We start from the raw sequence: 23,585 nt of genomic DNA, 5'->3' as shown, positions 1-23,585 counted from the left end.
GGGACTGCTTTATGTTCCATATTGCTAGACCATTTGAAAAAGGTATCCGGTCCTTTCCTCCTATTTCATATAATCTGTTTTCTTTATTCAAGGGAGACTAGAGAGAAAGCAACACAGAAACAACAACTACAGAAATGCAGAGATTTTCATTTTTTTTCTGAAGTGCGATGTATCACTGTTATTAAGACAGCTGGTTGAAAACAAAGAGTCCCTCTGAACTAGCATTGACTTCATCTAAGTATATACCATCTGCTCTTGCAGCCCGATCCCGTACCCCAGGTATTGGCAGCTACAGGTGAGTAGGGCCCCCTCCCTCCCCACACTCCTGCCCCAGCAGCTGCCAGAGAACTCAGTATCAGCAGGCAGGAAGTGGGGTGGGGGGTGAGGGTGTCTCCACCCATTAGCAGCTGCTTAAATAGTAGGCAGGGGAGCTTTTCTACAGAAAAATCCAGGTCAGCAGATACTCCAAACCAATTTCTACCACATGCTACCCAGTTGTGGAATTAAATTAAAATGCTAAGAAAGAACCTGGAATGCCAATCTCATTTCCCCCTCTATCCCTTAGGCTTGGCCCTCGGAAGGAAAACACAACAGCAGTTGGACTTGGCAATTTGAAGGGAATTATTAAGCAGCTGGAAGGAAGGGAAGGCAGCATACACCAAGGGAAGCTGTCTTCACGGAGCATCATGTGCCAATGATTACATGCCAGGACCCTCACTGCCCAAGGAGGTGATACCTACCCAGGTTTAGTAACTTGCTCACTCACACGGAGCTGAAAGACAAGCTGGGCAGACCATCGGAATCTCCGGAGGAGGGAGATGTTGATGGGTGGAGTGCAGAAAGGAGTGAGGTCATTTTTAAATCGACTTTATAATTTTTTAAAAAAAGTACACTATCAGCAACTTTGCCATAGTCTGTTCTAGTTGAATGTAAAATTAAAATTGTGCCAAAATCCGAGAAAACACTTCCAAAGAAGTCATTATAAGTTACATTAAAACTCAAAAATGAAAATATGTACATGCGCTTATCCATCAGACCTTTACTGCACTTTGGTTAACTATTTCCTTGTGGGAGAAATTTGGCTTTTTCATCCATATATCCTGTTTCCTCAACAATAATCTACTATGGATTTAACTTTTAGATAAAAAGTGGGTTCATCATTTTATATATGCACTTAAAAGTGCTTTCATGTTCCCTCAACAGTAGGAAAACACCAAATAGTTACCTCTGCAAATGAGTTCCGATTGGCTTGCAAGCCAACTTTGACTACCTCAAAAGGGTTGACCACGATGGCTTCTGTTAGTCCAGATCCCAGTCCGGCGATGGCAAATGTCTAGAAAAATTAAACCAATCAGTACTTTAAATCACGTTATCATGTGTAATGAAATGAATCAATACTTTAAATCACATTATCCTATTTATGACATTATGCAGCTGACCATGATGGCAAGGATGGGGAAGCCTCTACACATGCACCCTCTACCATTCCTGCCCAGACAGCTCTCCTCGACCAGCTGCTGGCCAGTCCAGAAGAGGAGATCGCAGAAGTCACCACCATAGCCTACCAGTGCAAAATAAAATGCCACGGCCCCATCAACAATGGCTTTTAACCTTAACCAAAAGGAAGCCTGCTTTCCCGATTTAACGTGGCTGCAGCAGCATTTGCTCAGATAACAGTTAAAAGAGAGTTTGATATAAATAAGAGCTCCATTATGAAGCACCTACATAAATACATTTATTGGGCATAGACATAAACTCAAGAAGCAGAATCACAAATAAACTGTTAAGAATGACAATATAAAAGATTCTTATTTTCTATCTACTAAGGATGTCTTCAGTAGGAAAGGACAGCTTTCTAGAATTTTCCTTTAAGGACAACGCTAACAAGTTTTTCCAGAAAAATCAAAACCAACCACCACCATAATAATAATCTAAAGCCCCACAAAAACACAGAAACAAAACAAAGCCTTAAACCTCCAAAACAGAGGCTAGGAAAAGAATTCTTCCGTACAACAGTTCTAATTCCAGCAGGAGAGAGAGTGCTGTATATAACATGAAAAAGAAAAACGTCCATGAAGAGGTCAATGGCGATTACTTGACATGAACTAAGGCTCATGTTGTGAGGTGGCAGCGAGCAGGTTCGGACCATAGCAACCCTTTGCACAACGGAACCGAACTCGGCCCGGCCCTGCACCGCCCCCACAATGGCACCTATGCCTGACTCCACTGCTGCGGCCACTGTGTCCGTGCATCTCCTTGAGGGCTTTCCTCTTTCCACTGTCCTTCTCCAGGGACTGGTCTCTCCTGACATGCCCAAAGTATGTGAGATGAAGTTGCATTACCAAAGCCAAGCTCAGCGTTGATTCAAACTGACAGCATCCCTATACAACAGGGTAAAACTGCCCTTTTGGCTTTCAGAGACAGCGGGATATATCTTTGCGGGAGTACGAAGCCTCACTTATCACCTCAGGAGCAGCTGGGGACTTCCAACTGCTGACCTTGCAGTCAGCAGCCCACTGAGTAGTCCACTATACCAACAGGGCTCTTGTATAACTCTTAGTAAGGGGCTCTTAAAAACAAACAACACCTAAGCACCACCGAACTTACTTCCACGGGGCCGACTGCAACTCTGAGGGACCCTAAAGGATAGGGAAACCGCCTCTGTGGGTTTCCCAGACTGTAACCTTTCTGGGAGAAGAAAGCCTCGTCTTTCTCCTGTGGAGGAGCAGGTGGTTTTGAACCGTTGACCTATGGTTAGCAACCCAAAGCATAATCAGTCCCCAGCTGGCTCCCTTAAAATAGGAGAGTGAATGAAGGGAGAAAAGAAAATTCCAAAGCTTTCTGAGAGGCAGGGATGAATGCAGGCAGGCGCCAGGACCAGAAGTATGGGTTTAAGTCCTGGTTCTGTCACGTCATGGCTGTGTGACCAGGGCTGCCATGTACAGTATTAGTTGTGCTGAGCCATGGGGGTGCCTGGAAGCTGAAATCCAGTCTGCCCTGTGCTTGCCAAGCGTGAATCCTGGAGAGAGAACAGCTGGTAGTAGGGGTGACCCTCTGAATCGGACACAAAGGCAGCATACGTACTAGCACTAGCTGCGGCTCCATGTAGAACCCAACTGCCCTTTTAAAGCCATCGTTTTCTCATCTGTAAAATGGGAGTAATTACATGCAATTCCTCCATCTCACACGAGTGTTATCAGGCAGGAGGAGGAGAACCGTGAAGTCCTTTTGTGAGTGCTATAGAAACACCATAGGTCTCGTTGCCCATAAACACCGAGAGGAGGAGTGAGTGGGATTGCATGCGGATTCTGGGAGAGAGGGAAGAACGAATGACATTTTCCCGTTATCCCCTTTCGTTACAATTTTAAACACATTTGTATAGGGTAACCGACCAAATATTTTATTCATTTATCTCAAACTTTCATCTTAGAAGCCAAAAGTGGAGGGGGATAAATACTAGTCCCAAGCTCTTTTGACTGGGAGAGCTGAAATCCAGATGTTCGGGATTTTATTACTTACTAAATGAAATCTTCCAAGTAATTCACTTTTTTGTTCTTCTATAAAACACAGCGACATTTGCTGTCAGAACTAGTGTTCAGCAGTCCCTTGTTAAAAGAGTTGCTCAGATATCAGCAGACAGGGTTACTTGGGCTGTTCCAGGGACGGCAGTGGCTTTCATGGGAGAGCACCAAGGGACACTGAACCGCTGTTTAAGGGTCCAGCTGTATCCAAAAGAAAGGAGAAATAAGCGCACGGAAAGAGAAAGGCTCTATACCGTCTGCAGGCATTGGGTTATAGTAGCTGGAGTGCTTTTCCGCTTCAATTCTCAAAAGAACGGGGAGAACTGCCGCTTCCTGCATGGCACCAAAGCCTGCGGCCACTCTTGCTAGGACGTTTTTAGTCCTGTTTCACTCAGATGTTTCCAAAGATAAGAATGACAGTCAGGGAACACAAGGGACAATGTAAACCACCATCACCACCACCACCTTAGCTGTCTAGGTCTCGTGTTACCACTTCTTTTTCCGATAGCTTGTCTCTCGTAGGCACCCTGGTTACGGCCAACCCCAAACCAAACGCGTTGCCATCAAGTCGATTCTGACTCTAATGGGCAGAATCGAGTTGCCCTTGTGAGTGTCTGAGGCTGTACATCTTCACAGGAGCCGAAAGCCTCGTCTTTCTCCTGGGGAGTGGTTGGTGGTTTCAAACTGCTGCATGGGGGCTAGTAGCTCAACTCGGAACCCACTATGGCACCAGGTGCTCCACTTGGTTTTGGCAGAGGCTTTTTAGTCATAATGGAAAGTGATATAATCAGGATCCTTCTAAGAAAGGGACTATATCTGCCTTATATTAAATCTTAGAATGAAAGATTTTTTTTTTGGACAGTCAATTTAGCAGAATAAATATTCTGAACCTTTACAGGCACAGTGATTAAGGAGTTGAAACTCAGAACACTGCCTCTCTGGTTGAGCTTGGGGGCAAGTCAACAGGCAAACTGGGATTTTCCTAGAAGTTGGAAGATAAGACACGTCGTCAGCTGAGGGCCAATGCTGATCATGTTTTGTTTTGCAGATTTGGAGAGAGAATTTGCTTCCTCAGGGGCTTTGGCCACACACTTATGAGGGGGCTTCAGAAAGTTGGTGGAAACACTCCATTATCTTTTAGTGGTAGACCACTGATCAAAGTAAGTTACCTGCTCTGTGAACAGTGACAAAGACACCCGCAGTAAGAGGGTGAAGTAAGGGATGCTCTGATCACCAAACGATTTTCCTTTAAGTAACAGTGAAGATGTGTCTTTGTAGTACCCAGTAAATCATTACATTAAGCAACGGTTTAAAAAGAAGATGCTTATTTTTCCTGGCTAAGTTGTTTACAGACATTCCTATAAAAAGTCCTTCAGTTTGCATCTAACCAAAAAGTGATTTTTATTCTGAGGAACCAGATGTCCAAGAGTCTTATTTTTATTATAGGTCCAGCAAAAGCTGGAAAAATGATCTGTTAGGAAATAATCTTAGATGTATTGACTTCTGCATAAATAGATATGTATTATATGTATATAAACATGTGCATGTTTTGGCTTTAAAAGACTCTTTGATAAGTGTACTATTTATTTTATACGATTGACCGTATCTCATCTGGGCCTTTCCACCCATATCATTATTATCATAAATTCATCACTAGGAGTTATAAAATAGCTAAATTGTGAGTTATTAGGAAGATAGCTTTCAACAAGTAGCTGAGCATTGAATAACTTGAATTCACATTTTAGTAGCAGGGCTTGGGGAATCAAAAGGGTTTTTGTTTCCAGATTTTGCTATATGAAATAACACATACACTTAAGCATAATAAATACTCTCACTTACCAAAGCTGGCGACAGTGGCATGTAACCCAGCAATTTCTTGTACTGCTCAAAGGTGAAAAACTGTGAAACAAAACCAAACCCAGAGAGTTATAACAATTTCCTGCTACAAACCATTTAATTGACTCAAATTTCTTTAGTAAACCATTATATTAGCCAGCATTAAAAAAAAAAAGATAAAGTATCTAACACAGTTTTAACCCGGTCTCAGGCAGTTGCTATTGGGTCATACTTTAACAGTCACATTTTCAAATGAGCTATAATATCCTACAGAAGAGCTGATGGAATCCTTTATAGCAGTAAATGAACCATAGAGCTTCCATTTACCATGACCATTTTCAGTTTCCCCAGACATCTATAGACTCCTTTTTTATGGCAGTGATTCAAAATTATAGGCGTGGAGACCGAAATCTTTGGTCTCCAATGTTTTTTTCTGAGAACTGCTTTCCAAGTGAATGCTCAATTTTCTGACCCACTTGTAAAGACATCCACTCTTTTGCCCTAACTTGCATTTATGTTGCGGTGTCTCCCCTCCATTCCACGGACTTCAAAACCACTGAACGGTGATGAAGACGCCATGATAAATCTGGGAGGACTTAAAGAGGCCATCTAGTCTTTCTCTGGCCCTAAAGTAAAGCTGTCTTCCACTTAAATCAGTGGTCCTCAACGTGTGGGTCATGACCCCTTTGGGGGCCGAACGACCCTTTCACAGGGGTCGCCCGATTAATAACAATAGCAACATTACAGTGATGAAGTAGCAACGAAAATAATTTTATGGTTGGGGGTCACCACAGCATGAAGAATTGTATTAAAGGGTTGCAGCATGAGGAAGGTTGAGAACCACTGACTTAAATGAAGACAGAGTGATGCTTCTTCCCCTTTAAAATCTGAAACCATGATGAGTTTGTTAATTCCTTCAGGCAGACCAAAAACCAAACCCTCTGCCATTGAATTGATTCTAACCCAAAATGGCCTTAATATTGGGCTTCCGAGGCTATAAATCTTTATAGGAGCATTTAGTCTCATCTTTCTCCTGAGGAGTGGCTGGTAGGTTTGAACTGCCAACGCTGCAGTTAACAGCACAGCTTTACTTAACAGCACCACTGGTGTTCCTTCAGCAGCTGATGTTTAATATCATTTTCTCTGAGAACTAGTTTCTATGGAGGTAATTCTAATAAATTATTTCATCCGATATGGCTAAAATTATTCTCCCCTATTTTTCTATAGTTCATATTTTGGAACGCTGCTTAACCATGATGCTTTGCTCCTGGGTCAGGTATCTGCCAACATCACTGATAAGTCCATTCAGATGTCCCACTAAGGTCTAGTTCTAGATTGCTTAGAAGTGACATAAACATTGAATGGTACGAACTGTTTCCTACTCCACTATCTTATCTGGGGAGAAAGGCCTGGTGTTGTGCTTCTGAAAGATCTTGGCCATGAAACCCCAAGGAACAGGTATATTCTGCACACGTTACCTTACAGCAAAATGGAAGCAGGAGGAAAAAATACAGATGTGGGGGCACATAATCCCCTGTTGTTAGAAGGAGAGGGCCCTGGTGGCAGAGCAGGTAAGCGCTTGCCTGCTAGCCAAAAGGTTGGTGGTTTGAACCTACCAGGTGCTCGTTGGAGAGGTGTGGTGCTCTTGCCTTCTGAAAAGAGTAACTGGGAATCTGGTTTCCATAGCCTTGGAAACCCTATAAAGCAAGTGAACCCCTGGCCTGTATGGGTGCTTTAGGACAGAATCCACTTGATGGTAATGGGGGTGGTTGGTTAGAAAGAAGGGGTTTCCTGAAGATATGGCTGTAATCAGTCTTTGGGCAGTTCAAAGGTCATGATCCCACGAGACCGAATTTAGAAACCCAGAAAGGTTTTTGTACCACGGTCCTCTAAGTCAAGAATGGATGTAGACTTCTGAAGAAAGGGAATTCATTCATTTCCTCATTCAACAAATACTTCAGATAGGGTAGCACCTATGCTCCAGGCACTGGAGAGGTAAACACAAAACAAACAGAAACCTCTACTTTCAAGCAAGAATCAGCTATTAAAAAAATAATGATGCTGTCACTATCCTGGTGTTAAAACCAGGGCCCACCACTGTTGTGATGAGATATGTACTAGCACCACTAACCACAGAAGGAGAAGTGTTATTGCCTTAGGTCTTAAAGATAATGTATCTTCCTTCCATCCGTATGATCATAACCACCACTGTTCTTTGACTATCCCATTGTTGAGATTTTGAACTGAGAAGTCCTGGGTCTGAATCCTAGTTATAGGTCCTGAGGTGTGAAGACATAGAAAAATGGACTAATCTTCCTAATTTCCCCAAACTTAAGACTTGCCTTTTATTTATATTTTTAGAGTTGCTAAATAAAATAATTTAAGTAATATTCCTTGGCTTTCCTGTCCCATAAAAGACTCTCATTTTGAAAGTTACCAAGGGAACCTCAGATGCCTGGGTTATATCACCTGTGAGAACCCACTGCAGTCTGAAAAACGAGCTAAGGTTATGTATTTAACCAATACAACAGCAACATCAGGTAAGAGGTGAAATCAACTGTAATTCCCATTGTATAGATGTAGCTCCTGAAGCTAGCGAGTGGGAGGATTAGGAGTTCTTTTTACCTCTATTGTGTATATTCTTAGCCACTGTTCTTACTACACGTCTCTGCCCCACATGTCTGGAACATGGTTCTTGGCAGTTCGGCAGTTGTGTAACGAGGTAATGCTGCATTGGCCTTCACAACTCACCTCTCTCCTGAGCTTAGTCAGTATCATCCAAGGAACAAACCAAAGCTCTTTACCATCGAGTGGATTTGACACCTCGTGACACTCTACAGGAGGATTCTGAAGTTCTAAGTCTTGATGGAGCAGACGACCTCATTTCCCCGCAGGAGATTGCCTTGAACCTCCGACCTAATGGCTCGCAGTCCAATGCTTACTTATCAGTACCACCAGAGCAGAGTGCATGAGAACCCGAACAAGGAAAACGGTGTTTCTGGAGTTTTAAAGGTCAAGATTTGACTTTAAATCTGGGGACAAAGGGACTGCTATGTCTGAGGTTCAGCTGGACTCTCTCTGAGATCTCCCTTCTGTTTTGCTGACTATGATCGTCTGTCTTATTTTGTGGAAGAGATAGTTTCATTTATCTAGCATTGGTGAGTCTTACTCTTTTCATGATGAATCTCAATTCAAAGAATAAAATACAGAAAAGCTTAAAATTGCTTCTGATTATGGTAATGATTGTAAGTAAAATGTGAGTACCCAGGAAGGAAGATACACACACACACACACACACACACACACACACACACACACACACACAGTTTCTGGGGAAGAAAAAAAAAGGTTTCCCCCTGAAATAAACTTTGATGACATACAAGGAAGCATTTTATGATGTATGAAATCGTTACAATCAGGTGATCGCTTTCCTCACAAATCCTAAGATAACTATCTATAAAATGAATGTTTTCTTGTTTTGTCACAAAACTAGTGCTATCCATCTGGCAAAGATACACTTAACTCTAAGTTATACTTAAAAAGCCAAAGTACTTACCATATGTCTCAATAATTTTAAGGTAAAATCTACTTGAAACAAGATGTCTGGGATACATACACTATATTCAGTTGCCCAAAAGTTCATCTGTTAACTATTGTTCTGGCATGGACTTCTGCTTTTTTATAAGTAGAGACTAACTCAGTTTTGTAAAGCTCAAAAAAAACTTTTCCCCTGTAAAACACTGCTCAACATTGATAAACCTTAATCCTTTTAAAGTTTAACTTGTCTTCTATATATGGCACTACAGGGAGGAAAAAGTCCAGGAAGAACTTTAATTATAATTTACTTTACTTATACATGTAGAACATTGAACAAATGAATATATTATTTCAGGGAGACAAAGTGACTTTCCTTTTGGACAGGAACTCGGCTCTGTTTGTTTACTTGGGCAATCTTTTATCAAGTGAAGCCATTTCATAATTCAATTCGGCCCCTTTGTGTACTTTGGTGAACTTTTTCCAGATTCTCCACTGCGATTTAGATTGTGATAATGAAATTTGTGCTGAAGTAATAATATAAAAATCACAAAATCTATAGCAACAAAGAGGATGGATTTATATTAAAAAGTATGTTTATAAGCTTTGTGTTTTTTTAAAATTCCAGACCTGAAACAAATCCTATTAATTTAGCATTTTGACATAATGTAAAAATCTGGTGTTTGTGTAGGCATGTTGGTTATTTTATGGTTTTAAAAACAGTGACCATCTTAACTTACTAAATAAAAGCACACAAATGGCCCCTCCTTAGGTTCCAAGAATATTAGGAATACAAATGAAGTAATGTATGTGAAAAGAAAGACCTTTATGTTACTAGTTGAAAAGAAATTCTGTCAGTGTATATTTTTGTTATCAGTATGATGAAAAGACAAAGGCATATTTGGTGATTTCCTCGGTGTGGGGGACATTCATTGTCACCAGGACTTCTGCCTCAGTGGAGAAGTGTATACATACACATTTGTATCTATGTGTATATGTATATATATATTCAAATTCTTTCTTTCCTGGAGGTCCCGCAATATCTCCTTGTTCCTATCCAGACACTGCATCAACAACGAGTGCATAAACCTCCACAGTTATGCAGCTGACCCAAACCCAGACCAAACCAATTGCCTCCATCAAGTTGTTTCTGACTCTTAGAGATCCACTGAGACAGAGTAGAATTGCTCCCTAGGGTTTCAAAGGCTGTAAATCTTTATGGGACCAGATTGCCTCCTCATTCTCCCATGAACTGTCTGGTGGATTTGAACTTATGACCTATCTGTTAGCAGCCCAATGGGTAATCCACTATATCACCAGAGCTCCTTATTATGTGCTCAAAGGAATGGAAATCAGGTAGTAGAAGTAATAATGTTGTAAGAACCAGAATAGAAGATTTTTAACAGAGGAGACTAAGCAATAAGATGAACAGGCGAATATGTATGCTATCTGAGAATTATACACAGAGAAGTAGAGTGTCTTGGATCACTCTGTTCATAAGATATTCAGAACGATATGGAGAGAAAAGTGCTCCTCTATCTACTCCTCTCTACTTTAAAAATAATTAATATTCCACAGGACAATTTCTAAATTGCTTTGCAAAAAGGTACAAGTTATCCTGTGGCATTCTCTCTAATACTGTTTTGTGTATAATTTCCCCATTAGAAAGGGAATGCTTCACCTGAAAAGCAAATAACAACAACAACAAACCCCAACAACCCCACAGTATGTGCTCATTTGAGATAGTGACTAGTTTAGTATAATAAAACATGCTACAATTGCTACATTAAAATGTTTAGTGTCTTATGCTTCCCTCACACAAATTTCCCATATCTTGTTGCGGGGCTGCTGAAGCTATGAGTGCAGTTTAGTTTTCTTGGTAGGAAGTAGACAGTACTTACCTTCACTGCTCTTTTTGGTGTTTCAGCAAGGATAGGGGGCAGAATCCCCTTGTAAAAGCCAAGCAGTCTGTGGTGGAAATAAAAGATTTTTATACAAGTATAAGTAAGAGTAACTCTTGTTATTATCCTGGAATAAATCAACACATCCTAAAGTATTCTCAATTATTCAGTGTAGCACACCAATCATGAAGTCTTCCTTGTTTTAATTCTGAGGTAGAGAGAGATGATGAACTTTACATTTATTTGCATTATAATATTGAGCAGATGAATGAAAGATACTGAGACTGGAGTCCTCTAGGTAAGTTGCTAAATAAAACCATGAGTTATATCTTAAAATTGAAGTTGACCTTCCTGATTGTACGGAATTTTTTTTTTCTCAGTCATATGGTTGGTATCTCTAAACTACTTGTTGTTGCTAGGTCTGATAGGTTGAATCAGTTCCTCACTTACACCCCATGTACAATGGAACAAAATGCTAATACTGGGGACATCAAAGTCAAATGGCAAAACATAGTTCCCACAACCAAGCCATACATTCTACTTCTGTGAGTATGGATTGGGATCTTAAAAGCTTGAGAGCCATCATCTCTGATCCTCTCTGTGTGGAGCAAAGACTAGTGATGGCAATTACAGATGCCTAGAGACAGTCCAAAGGACCATGTGAACCTCTACCCGGAGACCAGGAGAAGTAGCTGGTGCCCATCTGACTGCTCTAAAAAGGATCACAACAGAGGGTCCAAACTAGAGTGGAAAGAAAATGTGGAACAAAACTCCAAATAATCAAAAAGATCAAGTTCACTGGTCGGATGGAGACTGGCGGAACCCTTGGCTACTTTTCTGACCTGGAACTGAACTTACTTTGACGGTTTAACTTTCAGTCAAACACTAAACAGGCCTACAGGAGATATGCACACCTGAGAACAATTGATATCACAAAATCAAAAGGACAGTATTTGCTTTGGGATGAATTTCAGAAGGCAGGAATGGATAGGGAAGAGGGAAGGATGATAATGAAAACATAGGAAGTGGAAAGAGTGCTGTGACACACTGGATACTGCAAACATGGTCACAACACAAGATGTGTGTGAGTTGTTGAATGAAAAAGCAATTGATCTATAATTCTTTACTCAAATCACAACAAGAAGTTAGCGGGGGAAATGGAACAAATTGCTGCTCGATCTTTTGGGGGCCAGATAATTACACTCTATCGGGTTTTCACTAGCTGTAAATCGAACCTGGATCTTCCAAATGGAGGAGAGAAGTCTACTGCTGAAGCATCAATGCCTCCGTCAAAGTCCCTTCAGTTCTGCATTGACTTTCTTGTGGTACCCAAAAGAGGCTAAGGTTATACCTCAACCCACCCGACTACAACTTTCTGAGATTAACATGGCTATGAAATCCTAAATTTTAGTTGTACTAAATCAAAGAAACTAACAAGTTCTGTGGCAAAGGCACTGAGGTTTCAGTATTTTCCTCAATTTGTCACAATTCTTTAACTTCCTTAATGAAAGAGGGAGAAGGTCAGGGAGGGTTTGTTGGAAAAGGTACATATTGCTGAGAGAGGAAGTGTCAAACTCCCTTCCTGACAGGCAATCTCTGAGGGCCCAGAGGAAGCTATTGTCACCGGAGTGGAACACCTGTGGTCACACATTCAGAAGTTTTTAGGAGAAAGCCCAAAAATTAGTGGCACATACAGAAGATAAGATTTACACAAATCTCAAATTATATTTCATATGCATGCCATGTTCTCATTTTTAAACCTGAAAAACATATAAATAGAAGACAAGACTTTGTACTCTTTTCTGAAGCACTCTGTTCTCCCAGTGAGCCACTGGGCAGCCACACGTCAGAGTGGGCCTTAACTGGCCCCGTCTGGGGATACCCAGGTTTCACGGGCTGGAGGCTCTTTGGTGGCTTCCTAAGCTTCATCCCACCGCCCTTAAATTGGGTTCTCTTTTTCGTTGGGCCTGGGGAACAAAATGATGTACAAATGCGCTTTACACAATTGATGTGTGTATGGATTGCGATAACAGTTGTATGAGCCCCTAATAAAATGTTTAAAAAACAAACAAAAAAACGTTAGAGTTTATTCAGGTAAACTCCCAATGTGACCCAGCCCAACCCAACATGGTGACCTCTTTCTCATCGTTGGATTCACTAGCCTACACAGCACCCTCAGTGAAGTAAGAGCAGGGCTGACCTGACAGCTTATCAGGCATTTGCTCCTAGAGGGCAGGGGTACTTTCCACATCTGTAACTCTTTAGGGTGCATGCCTCAAAGTTGTGTGTGTGCGTGTGTGTGTGTACATAACCAGGGCACAAATATTTGTTAAGCATATGGATTTCATGAAGCAGAAGAAAGGATTTAAATGGAGGAAACTCTGATGTCGGCTTATTCTGCCTACTATTTTTGACTTAACAGATAATGCTAGCATTATGGATAGGAAGTAAAGTGGGCAAGTGATTTGAAGAGCTCTGGAAACAAATTCTCCCAGTCTCCCTTACCACTCTAATTTCAACTTTTGAAGTCTAAAAAGAATGCCCATCAACACTAATGTTCTCGAAATACTTTAAAAATGTAGATATCATTTTTTAGAACTTAAATTTCAGTATAAGTGTTCTATTCTTTTTAGTTTGAGAGTGAGCTAAGGATAGGCTTCTTTTTCTCAAAGGTAAAACTGTTATTCTTGAGTAGATAGTCTATGTCAATACTGAAAGAGATTAGAGTTTTGATTTTTTTCCCTGTGCTGATTTTTCCATTATGCTTGGTAATGGAAGACAAAGGCAAAGGGCATTTAAAGCATTTTAAAGAGAGTGTTCGTTGATAGAGGGACTCGAGCACTCCGTAGAAGAGAAAACGATCATAGGAAGAGTTGCCTAAACTGGAGAGAAAAGATTCTAATGATAGATATGACAACATGTTGGCTCTCTTGAAGGTTAATCATGTACGAGGGAAACTGAATTTTTAAAAAGCTTTATGGGGACATAATCCACATATCATACAATTCAATAATTCACCCATATCAAGAAGAGTTGTACAATCATTACCATAATCAATTTTAGAACATTTTCTTATTAGCTCCCCATTTCCTCCAACCTTTCCTCCCATACCCCCAAGAAATCATCAATCCTAGACTTCATATACCAAAAAACACACCAAAACAAAACAAAGAAACAACAAAGCTAACAACAATAACTAAATAAAATAGAGAAAAACTTCAATAAAAAGAAAGTAGAAAATATTAAAAACTAGAATAACTTTAAAATGGGTCAAGAGGGAGATCAAATGATAAGGTGTTAAATTTTAACCTAGCTCCATTGGCCATAATGTATGGTCTAATGCGCTCTGCCTGAAAGTAAGGCTATCCAGATGTTGGGTTTACTGAAGGCTTAATCCACACGAATTTCCCCTTCACTGAAAAAAAAAGCTGACAGAATTTTTGAATGGGTCAAAGGGGGGATCCAGAAAGATCCAGTACATTTTAACCTAACTATATTGACTATAACAGCCTCTATGATAGTCTCTGACTGATGACGCTGTTCACATCCCTCGATTATGGTGAGAGGGGATTCGCTGGAGGTTTAGTCTCAGTCTGGATTTTGGGCTCCACTGTCATCTATAGCCTTATGCAAATTGGGTGCTCATGGTTTAAACTCTGATACCGTTCCCTCCTCAGGTTTGAATGATATTATTTGCAATTCTTGACTTCCACAGACTGGTGTGCTTCTTCCATGTGGACTCAGTTGACACCTCATTTAAATGGCTATTTGTTTGAAGAGAAGCCTTCCAGACCCCAGAAGCTATTCTTTCTGATGGTTGGGCACCATCCAGTTCCTTCACCACATTTTGTTATAACATCCATCTCTTCTTCAGGGATCCCTGCATGAGGACAAATGAGATTGGATTTTTTTTCTTCACTATTTCTGATTTCTTTCTTATCTGTAATCTTTGGAAACTAATCACATGAAACTACAAAATTAGAAAAAGTCTTGATGTCTGTATATAAAACATAGATTACCTATAATTTCAAATTCTCATTAGTGTACCACTCAATATTTAATTTTAAAAGTAATAAACAAAAAAGTGGCTCCAAAGATAGTCTTATACCATTTTTAGAAAAGGTGACGGCTCCTTTTCACTTTACATCCACCCCACACCTCGATCACTAAACACACCAACTAAGTGTCTGGGTCATGGACGTTTTCATGATGAGATTTCATATTTCACTCCCATAGCTCTGGTTATAAGAAAACTCATGCTTTACTTTGTGGAAGGAGTTTGGTCCTGCTTCCGATCTTCTTCATCCTCACCTCTGCTTCGGGAGGCATTTCCTTCCTCTTCATTCAAAGTCTCGGCAACCACACGGGTTTCTGGAGCAAGAGTTGGAGCCGTTTCTTTAGGCGTACTTACTCCAGGTTTGATGCACACGGCTGATGCTTCCTTTGTTGTCTGATTACTGTGACAAATCCAGACTTCGAGATCTTGGCAGGTTTTGCTGGGAAGTCTTCAGCTTCCTCAGCCGATCATTTCTCAGAGCTCTGACTGGGACTTGCCTCTCCAGCAGTCTTGGTTTTCACAGGTTTTTCTGCTGCTGCTTCAGGTCCCTGGCGGCTCCGGCTCCAGCTTGTTGCAGATTCTGCATCTTCTCCTCTCCGGCCTTCCTGTCCATTATTCTCCCCACCGTGGTCTCCAGATTGGATATAAAATTTTGATTTCAGGTGATAGAGTTGAGACCCACAGGTGGCAAGAAAAAAATAAACACACATTTTGGGCCCACAGAAGTATAATACAGGGAAAAGATGCTAATAGAATGATCTAAAGATAGAATGGGCTCTCTTGAAAAGTAGCAAACCCCTCTTCTTAACATTTGGTCAGGTTTTGATGGCCCCTTGTTACGGATTGCAGAGATTGGATGTGCACAACGATGGAGAGACTTTATGGTCCACACAAAACAAAACAAAAACAAACCCAGAAAATCTCCCCTACCCCCAATACAAAACAAACCCCAGACTGCTCAGCTTTCTCCTGTGGGATTGAACCACCAATCTTTTGGTTAGCAGCCCGAAGTTTAACTCACTGCGCCACCAGGTCTCCTTGATGGTCTTTAAGTTTGGTCTATTTTAACCCTCAAAGTTTTTTACTCCAAGAGAAGGAAAAAAGACATGAGCAAATGTTTTCTGCTTTCTTCACACTATTGCCTAAATTATAGGACTGGTTCACTAAAAAAGGACTAACCTCTTTTGAGTGACACAGAAGTTTTATAAGCAACGGGGGAAATATTAAAAAGAAGTGTAGGGCAGAAGAGGAGAGGCATAAGGGTCCAACTGCAAGGAGCTGGTTGTTCACAGTCCTCTGCTCCCTGTTCGAGGTGCTTCCTTGAGGCTCGCCCTTCCGCTCTCTTGGCTCAGCTTCTTTCCCGTGCAGGCATCTTCTGCAACACCACCTGTAACCCATTTCACCATCTTGAGCTTTCTCGCTAGCGATTGAGCAGTTTAAATTGGAGGTTCATGAGGACCACGGGCACTTGTTGTTGGCAAATTCACAGCTAGCACTAGCACATCTAATTCCTTGCCTTGCCATCTGTGAGTCTGTGGACATCTCTGAAAGGGAAGCTGACTCTCATTGAGCCAGATCACCTGGGATTGACACAATAGTCATAACAATTGACTCAAATATATCAATGGAGATGGTGTAGGCCTGGTCACTGGTAGTTCTGTTATATAGAAGGTCATTATGGTTTGGAGCGGACTCCAGGGCACACCAAACAAGAACAACAACAACAACAACATCAGTAACATGGAAGGGCCAAGCTATCACCCCTTCTTTTGAGAATTTCACCACCCAGTACTTTAAAAAAGTGATTGGACCCAGTCTGTCAGTATAATACTGCTAGCAAGTAGCAGTTGATTGAGTACCTCTTTCATCTGGATCCAAATAGTGTTCTTTGTCCTCTTTGCCTCAGTTAATTGTCCCATGGGTGAGCATTAGTCCAAGCTAGACCTATCAAGAGTTGTATGCCAGGCTTTTGGAACTAGAGTTGGAAAAGCTAGTCTTGCACTGTGTGTTCCAAGCTCTAGGAGACTATACATGACTAGGACTCCCAATGTTTGAAGAAAGTCAATCTGCAGCGATCAAGAAGAAGAAAACCCTCCTTCAAGGAAACAGAAGCACGATGTTATGATACTGTTTGAGACTCTGGTCCTGGGTTTTCATTGAGCCATACTGTATTTTGATTCAAGAGCACTGGTGGCATAGTAATTTAGCATTAAGCAGTTGAGCCTTGAGTTCTGGATCTAGCAAGTAAATCTTGGGGACCTTATAGCCAAAGTGGTAGGATACAAAGCCAGCTGCTGCCCTGGGGAAAGATGAGATTTTCTACTCCCATAAGAGTAATAGTCATAGAAACCCACAGGGGCAGTTCTACTTTGTCCTGCAGGGTTGCTATGAACTCGATGGCAGTGAGATATCTTGATTTCTTTTTTGAGTATTGCTTGTTTAACTCTACCTTTGATTCTATGAGATACCTACTAATGTTTTCAATGCATTTTCTTTTCTATTTAATTAAGTTTGAGTTGGGTTTATTACTTACAGCCCTGAGTTCTGGATCTAGCAAGTAAATCTTAGGAACCTTAGAGCCAAAGTGGCTGTGGCAGTATCTCTTTGCCATGGCTTCTGATATGAAGAACATTTTTTGTCTCTTAAGTTTGGTTCTGGGGTTGCATACCAAAATGTGGGCAAGAGAACAAGAGATACAAAGTTAGGCTAAGTTGATTAGATAATGATAGAATATTTTCCTATTATACATTATGACATACAGATGATCAAAAATAAAGAGAAATGATATTGTTTTATAAAGAAGATTCCTTTTTTTTCTGCTGCTGAAGAACTAATGTTTACATCCATATGCATTGTTAATTTTACCAACTTTTTACACCTTCAGTTAGTTTGGGCTTGATATACAGAGAGCATATACTTCGCAGGATGGTGAACAAGGAAGTTTAGGGATTTCTGACATGCGTATCAACATGCTTCATCCTGCGTACTTTTCATTTCTCCTGAAACTGTAGTATGACAAATATGACAGTCTCCATGTTTTGTTTCTCAAAGTTGTTACTTTTAAAAGTTACAAGTTTGCTTATGGCTATTCTGTATTGGAAAATGAAAACTAGGGTATCTATAGAATTTTCCTACTATTATTCTAAGTTAAAATAGTCAAGATGTGTTGCATGTTTACTATGTTAGCAGTAATATATGTAGGCTTATGTACCTATATTAATCTCATTAAGCAGCTCTTTGAGGTAGAGTTAATTATTTTCCTCATTTTGCAGGTAGTGTGCATCACCGGCAAGTGGGTGCAAGGACTCAAACCATGTATGTTGTTTTCACTGTACAGGTATCTGACCATTTGGCTATATTGCATTATGTTTTTTCTTAAACAAACTTTGGAAAAGTTGTTTATATTGTGATGACAACTTGACCTTTCGTATTTTAGGAGGATGCAGAATCGACAATTAAAAACAGGTCCTTGTAGGTTTCTAGGGCTTGAATCTTGCTGGAGAGGATGGTTTGCTCTTTTATGGAGTGCTCACGTCCTTCGGCTGTGGGGTGGGCTACTGACCTTGTGGTTGGCAGCTCAGAGCGTCGTCCACTGTGCCACTAGCGCTCCACTGCAGATATAGTTAGTTGACAGTTGAACGTCTTACCATTTGTTTTCTCTTTTGACCCGTTTTTAACTTGCTCTTGTTTTTATTATTTTCTGCTTTCTTTTGGCTTGAAGTTTTTCTGTGCTTTATTTTATATGAGGTCTTTATTTTTACTTTGAGTCAATATTATTTTAGAGTTTTGATGGTACAACTCTTATTGATATGATTGAAATATTGAATTATATGATGTGTTAATTATAACTCAATAAAATTATCTTAAAAAGTAGTTTTCAAGACCCAGCGACATAAAATGTAGAGTAGACAAGAATCTCCATATGGAATACACAGAAATAAAAATCAACTCTCTGTGTAGAAAAAGACCGCGGAGAACCATATCATCAGTCAGAACAAGGCCAAGGAAGGACTGGGAATAGACCGTTAATTGCTCATATTGAAGCTAAAGAAAATTACAGCAAGTTCATTAGAGCCAAAGTATGATCTTCGTTGACTCCACCTGAAGTTCGAGGCCATCTCAGGAGTAGATTTGAGGCATGGGACACTAATGACTGCAGACTAGACAAACTGAGGATGGCATCAGGACATCAGACATGAAGAAAGCAAAAGGTCATTAAAAAGACAGAAACTATCAAAATAGATGTCAGAAGAGACTTTGAAACATGCCCTCGAATGTATCAGTGCTGTTGATAGGGATAAGTGATGACTTAAAAGAATTGAACAGACTTCAAAGGGTGGCCCCAGGGGAGAAAGTAAAGTATTCGGATGAAATGTGTGAAGACTTGGAGTTAGAAAGCCCAAAATGGAAAACATGCTCAGGATTGCTCAAGCTGAACGAACTGAAGAAAGTCCAAATCAAGCCTCAAGTTGCAATATCGAAGTATTCTTTGGAATGTATCAAAAGAGAGAGTTTTTTAAAAAGGTGGAAAGAATACACACAGTCACTGTACCAAAAAGATTGACTGCTGTTTAATAATTTCAGGAGGTATCATATGATCAAGAAGCAATGGTGTGTAAGGAAGAAGTCCAACCTGCACTGAAGGCGCTGATGAAAAGCAAGGCTCCCGGAACTGACAGACCACAAATTGAGAAGGTTCAACGAGTGAGCAGCACTGGAGGAGTTGTTAGAAGCAACAACACGGAGCTTGCTTTGCTTGCTAACCCCCAGTCAGAAAGAGGCACTGTGCGGTTCCTTTACAGCTGACTTTTGAAGGGAGTCGTGCCCTGTTGTCCATCATACACAGGTGATTATAAAACTCAACTAAGAAAAGACTGAGAAAAGTGAACATAAGAAAATCACAGATAGAATAGCTTTCTGACGATGATAGGAATGGAGGGTTCCTGGTGGTTACGCACTGGATTGCGAATGGAAAGATTTGTCAGTTTCAAACCCTCCAGCAGCTCTGAGGCAGAAAGGTCTGGAAATCTGCTCTCATAAAGATTGCAGCCAAGAAAACCCTGCAGGCAGCTCTACACTGTCCAGTGGGGTTGCGATAAAGAATCAACTTGACAGTACCTATCAGCCACAACAAGAGAGGAACAGATAACTGTGCCAATCTGCTGCCTGTGGAAACTGAGGCTTTGTGGTTGTCAGCCATGAGGTGATTGAGGGCCCCAAATGTTGAGATTTCAGCAGCCATCACACCGGGAAAGGTAGGATAGATGTATCCATTATTTTAGCCTGAAAAGGCCAATTAAAGAAATGATTTCCAAGCTGAAAAACCATTTGCAAAGCCACCTGCAGCACACTCACAGGCAGCCTGAGAATGACGCTTTCACCTGGAGCCCCCGCTTTGCCAAAAACCTGGCATTCAGCAAGCGTCCAGAACAGCAGTAATACTCACCGGTGAAGCATGAAATAGGAGCGACAGGGAAAGTGACATCAGATCCCCAGTTGGGAAAATTGGAAAGCATTAACACGTCTGTGTACCTAACAGAGCACAATTACTACATTTTATTTTGTTTCAACAGTCAGACCGAAATGAACATCACTATTCAGTTTTGTTCTGGGCAGTGATCCAAGCTCATCTCTGGTGCAGTTGGTTTTGAAGCCTCAGTCAATCACAGCTTCACAATTTGTTCTTCCAGGCTTCAGGCATCCTCCCGATTTCCATTTCTTGTTTGGAAGCCTTGAGCCGTCTGTTCTGGCAACATGACCAACCCAAATCAGTAATTTTGTCCAAATTATACTAAAATAGGGATCTTGCTAGTTTGTTGCTTTCTTCCTCTTTTCTTTCTTTCAAGTAATTTCCCCTTTAAGGATGTCCTAATACAAAGCTGATGGAAGGCATACAATATCCTCTTTCTTCTGCGGCTGTCAAATCCAAGTTCCTTACGCACATGCTGTAGCTCTGTAATTAAAACAATGAGGGCACATTGAGTGCAAGCCTCCCCTTGCTGGCGGGATTGCATATCCCAGGGCAGAATGCTGGCTCTGCCACCGCACCTTTAGGGTATTATTCTGACGTCCTTCTACTCCACAAGTCTCAGCAGTTCACACGAACCAAGTGAAAGAATGGGGTTTCATGGCTCTGTTATTTGAGATGTGTAGAACCTGCCATCTGAAGCTCACACAATCACATGCATTTGGGGGCCATTTTCATTTAGACAAAGGAGAGAGGTAAAACTGTATCCTTCACGGGGGAAGAAAACATCTCAAAAGAGTAAGTAGCACATTCTCATTTTGTTTTGAAGGAGCAAATGGACCAAACAAATGCACTTCACTGAATGCTTGAGCTAACACTGAGGTCTATAGGCATATACCATAGAGGTACTGTTATTCACGACTGAGAATTAATAAGTTTCTGCATACGGCTGAGGGACAGATGTTACCCTAAATCATGCCACTTCTACTATCTGCTGCACGGAAGAATTTCTTAAAGTTTTCTTAAACATACATTTCAAGGGAACTTTCCACATGAATTTACCATGACAATTAAACTTTGCCGATGTGTCTAAAGTAAACCACAACTTGGATTTTCTAAGATAAAACGAAACAAGAACATTTAGCTGTCAGTATTATTTAGGAGATAGGTCCGTGGCTCCACGCCCTGGAAAGTTGGCGGGGCGTGCCACACACTGAACACGTTGCAGAGTGCAGCCCGCAGAAGGCTTTCGTGTGATCTAAGACCCAGAATCCTGATGGAAAATGCTAAGGAATGAAAAAGGGAAAAGGGATGTTGAGAAACAACTAAAGTGGGAAGTAATGTCTCTGAAATGTGGGTGACTGTCCCACGGACATGTAGGTGAAGAGACACGCATAACTGACCACACGATGTGCATGCATTTTCTGCGACTGCAGGTTACTGTGCGTATAAAGACAAGCACAATTCCACCTGGAGATAAGGAACATGCGAGGCCAACGTTCACGATGTGGATGCCAACTGTGAAACAAAGGATTGAGAAAACCAAAACTCTGTTTCTTAGATTAGGGTGACAAATCAGGAAAGAGTATTTGATTGCGGTGACAAAAAACAGTCGCCAGCCAGGAATTTGTTTCACGGATTGTACTGAGGGAGCCCCTTCTTCCAGTCTGGCCACACTCTTCCCCTGCCTCTAACTTCTTCATGTCCTTTTTGTCCTACCATTCAGGAAGCAACAATCAGTGCTTCAATATATTTTATGCCAGGCACTAGGATAAACACTCTGCTTGGGTCAAATGTTGATACAGTAGCCCTGCTGTCTCCAAATCAACCAAGACCTTTGCTTCTCTGAGACAGTGGGAAAAAATCTCAATACTGCCTTTGAATGAATGACTGTGCCTAGATGCTACCTTTCATTTTATTCTCTTTCTGGACATGCAAGACACGCAGATACCATTATATTGAAGATACACGAGTGATTGCTACGTATGAGTTGTAATCAACTTGAGTGCAGTGGGTTTTGAAATTTTGTTTTCTACACTTATGCATATCCACATATACATACATGAGAAGACTGAAAAAATAAAGTGGAAAAATGAGATAACAAGATAACAGAACTTTCCCAAGAACCTTTTGAAGCTCCCGCAGATGTTGCTGTTAGTTTCCATTGACTTGATTCAGACTCTTGGTGACACCATTGTGTGTGACGTAGAACTGCTCCATGAGATTCCAGGGTTATGACCTTTAGGAAGCAGTTTGCCAGGCCTATTTTCTGAGGCACATTTGGGCCGGTTTGAAAAGCCAATCTTTTGCCTTGTAGTCGAGAACGTAACTGTCAATCACATAACTGTGCCTCCCAGGACTCCCTAGACATACACACACACACACACACACACACACACACACACAAACGCATGTAGACCCATAGAGGCAGATGTGACTCAGTATCCTTATTAATAAGTGAATGGTTTATATTCTTTTAATGGAACAGTGTGTATGAATCACATGATTACCATATTTAATCCAGGTTACAAACTGTTTAAAAAAGAGACAATGGCCATTCCTATTCTGGATCTTCAACTTCTGGCATTTAGCGTCGCTTCAATGCCCCCTGTCAATAAAGGCACCCAGTGTAGTAAGCCACTTTTCTTGGTTCTGAAGCTGCCCCAACCATCTGTTAGCTGTTACCCAGTATGGCGAAGCCTTAGCAAACAAGACAAACAACCAAACTCACTGCCATCAAGGCCATGCCAATCCATAATGACCCCCAGTGGGTTTTCGAGACTGTAACACTTCAAGGAAGTAGAAATTAGTCTTTCTCTTACAGAGCTGCTGGTGGTTTTGAACTGCTGACCGTGAGGATTTCAGCCAAATTCACAAAATCAGGGCTCCACTGACATAAAAGACAAACAAAGTAATTATAAAACATTACCAATAGTCTAAAGATGATATTCTATGCTAGTTTTGTATACTGTGCTTATGCATTAGAGCAGATTGTGCTGACATATGCAACTCCTCTTAGAAGAGGCTTACCTATGGAAGTATATAATATGTGAATATTATATCAGGAAAACTGCTGCAGAAAAAGAAAAAGAAACCACACTTGACCTATGGTTCCCACGGGTGAAGGAGGAAGAAGCTTTGCTAAGGGGGCATTGAGTTCATTTTAATGGTGGTGGAACAATTTGGAGAGGGCTAATTATAATGGTCGTACAACATGAAGAGTATAATCAATGGCACCGAATTATACATGTAATTTGTTGAGCTGATGA

At 41.0% G+C, this 23,585-nt stretch overlaps 1 protein-coding gene and 1 pseudogene across 3 annotated transcripts in view; both read right to left on the bottom strand.

The window, feature by feature from the left end:
• The window catches only part of SLC25A21 (solute carrier family 25 member 21), a 459,237-nt gene that overhangs the window by 64,252 nt on the left and 371,400 nt on the right, over positions 1–23,585 (bottom strand). For all 3 annotated transcript variants that reach the window (XM_045287906.1, XM_045287907.1, XM_045287905.1), the window contains 3 exons: positions 10,793–10,859; positions 5,361–5,420; positions 1,226–1,333 (listed from right to left, as the gene is read on the bottom strand). In XM_045287906.1, coding sequence (XP_045143841.1) covers positions 1,226–1,333; positions 5,361–5,420; positions 10,793–10,859 — 235 coding nt within the window. The remainder of the gene's footprint in view (positions 1–1,225; positions 1,334–5,360; positions 5,421–10,792; positions 10,860–23,585) is intronic.
• Positions 14,972–17,460, bottom strand: LOC115868714 (annotated as a pseudogene).

The sequence above is a fragment of the Echinops telfairi genome, unplaced genomic scaffold, assembly GCF_000313985.2.
Source record: "Echinops telfairi isolate 266 unplaced genomic scaffold, ASM31398v2 ScPeMD7_18;HRSCAF=68, whole genome shotgun sequence".
Classification (NCBI taxonomy): Eukaryota; Metazoa; Chordata; class Mammalia; order Afrosoricida; family Tenrecidae; genus Echinops; species Echinops telfairi.
This window is presented reverse-complemented; position numbering and strand designations above follow the sequence as displayed.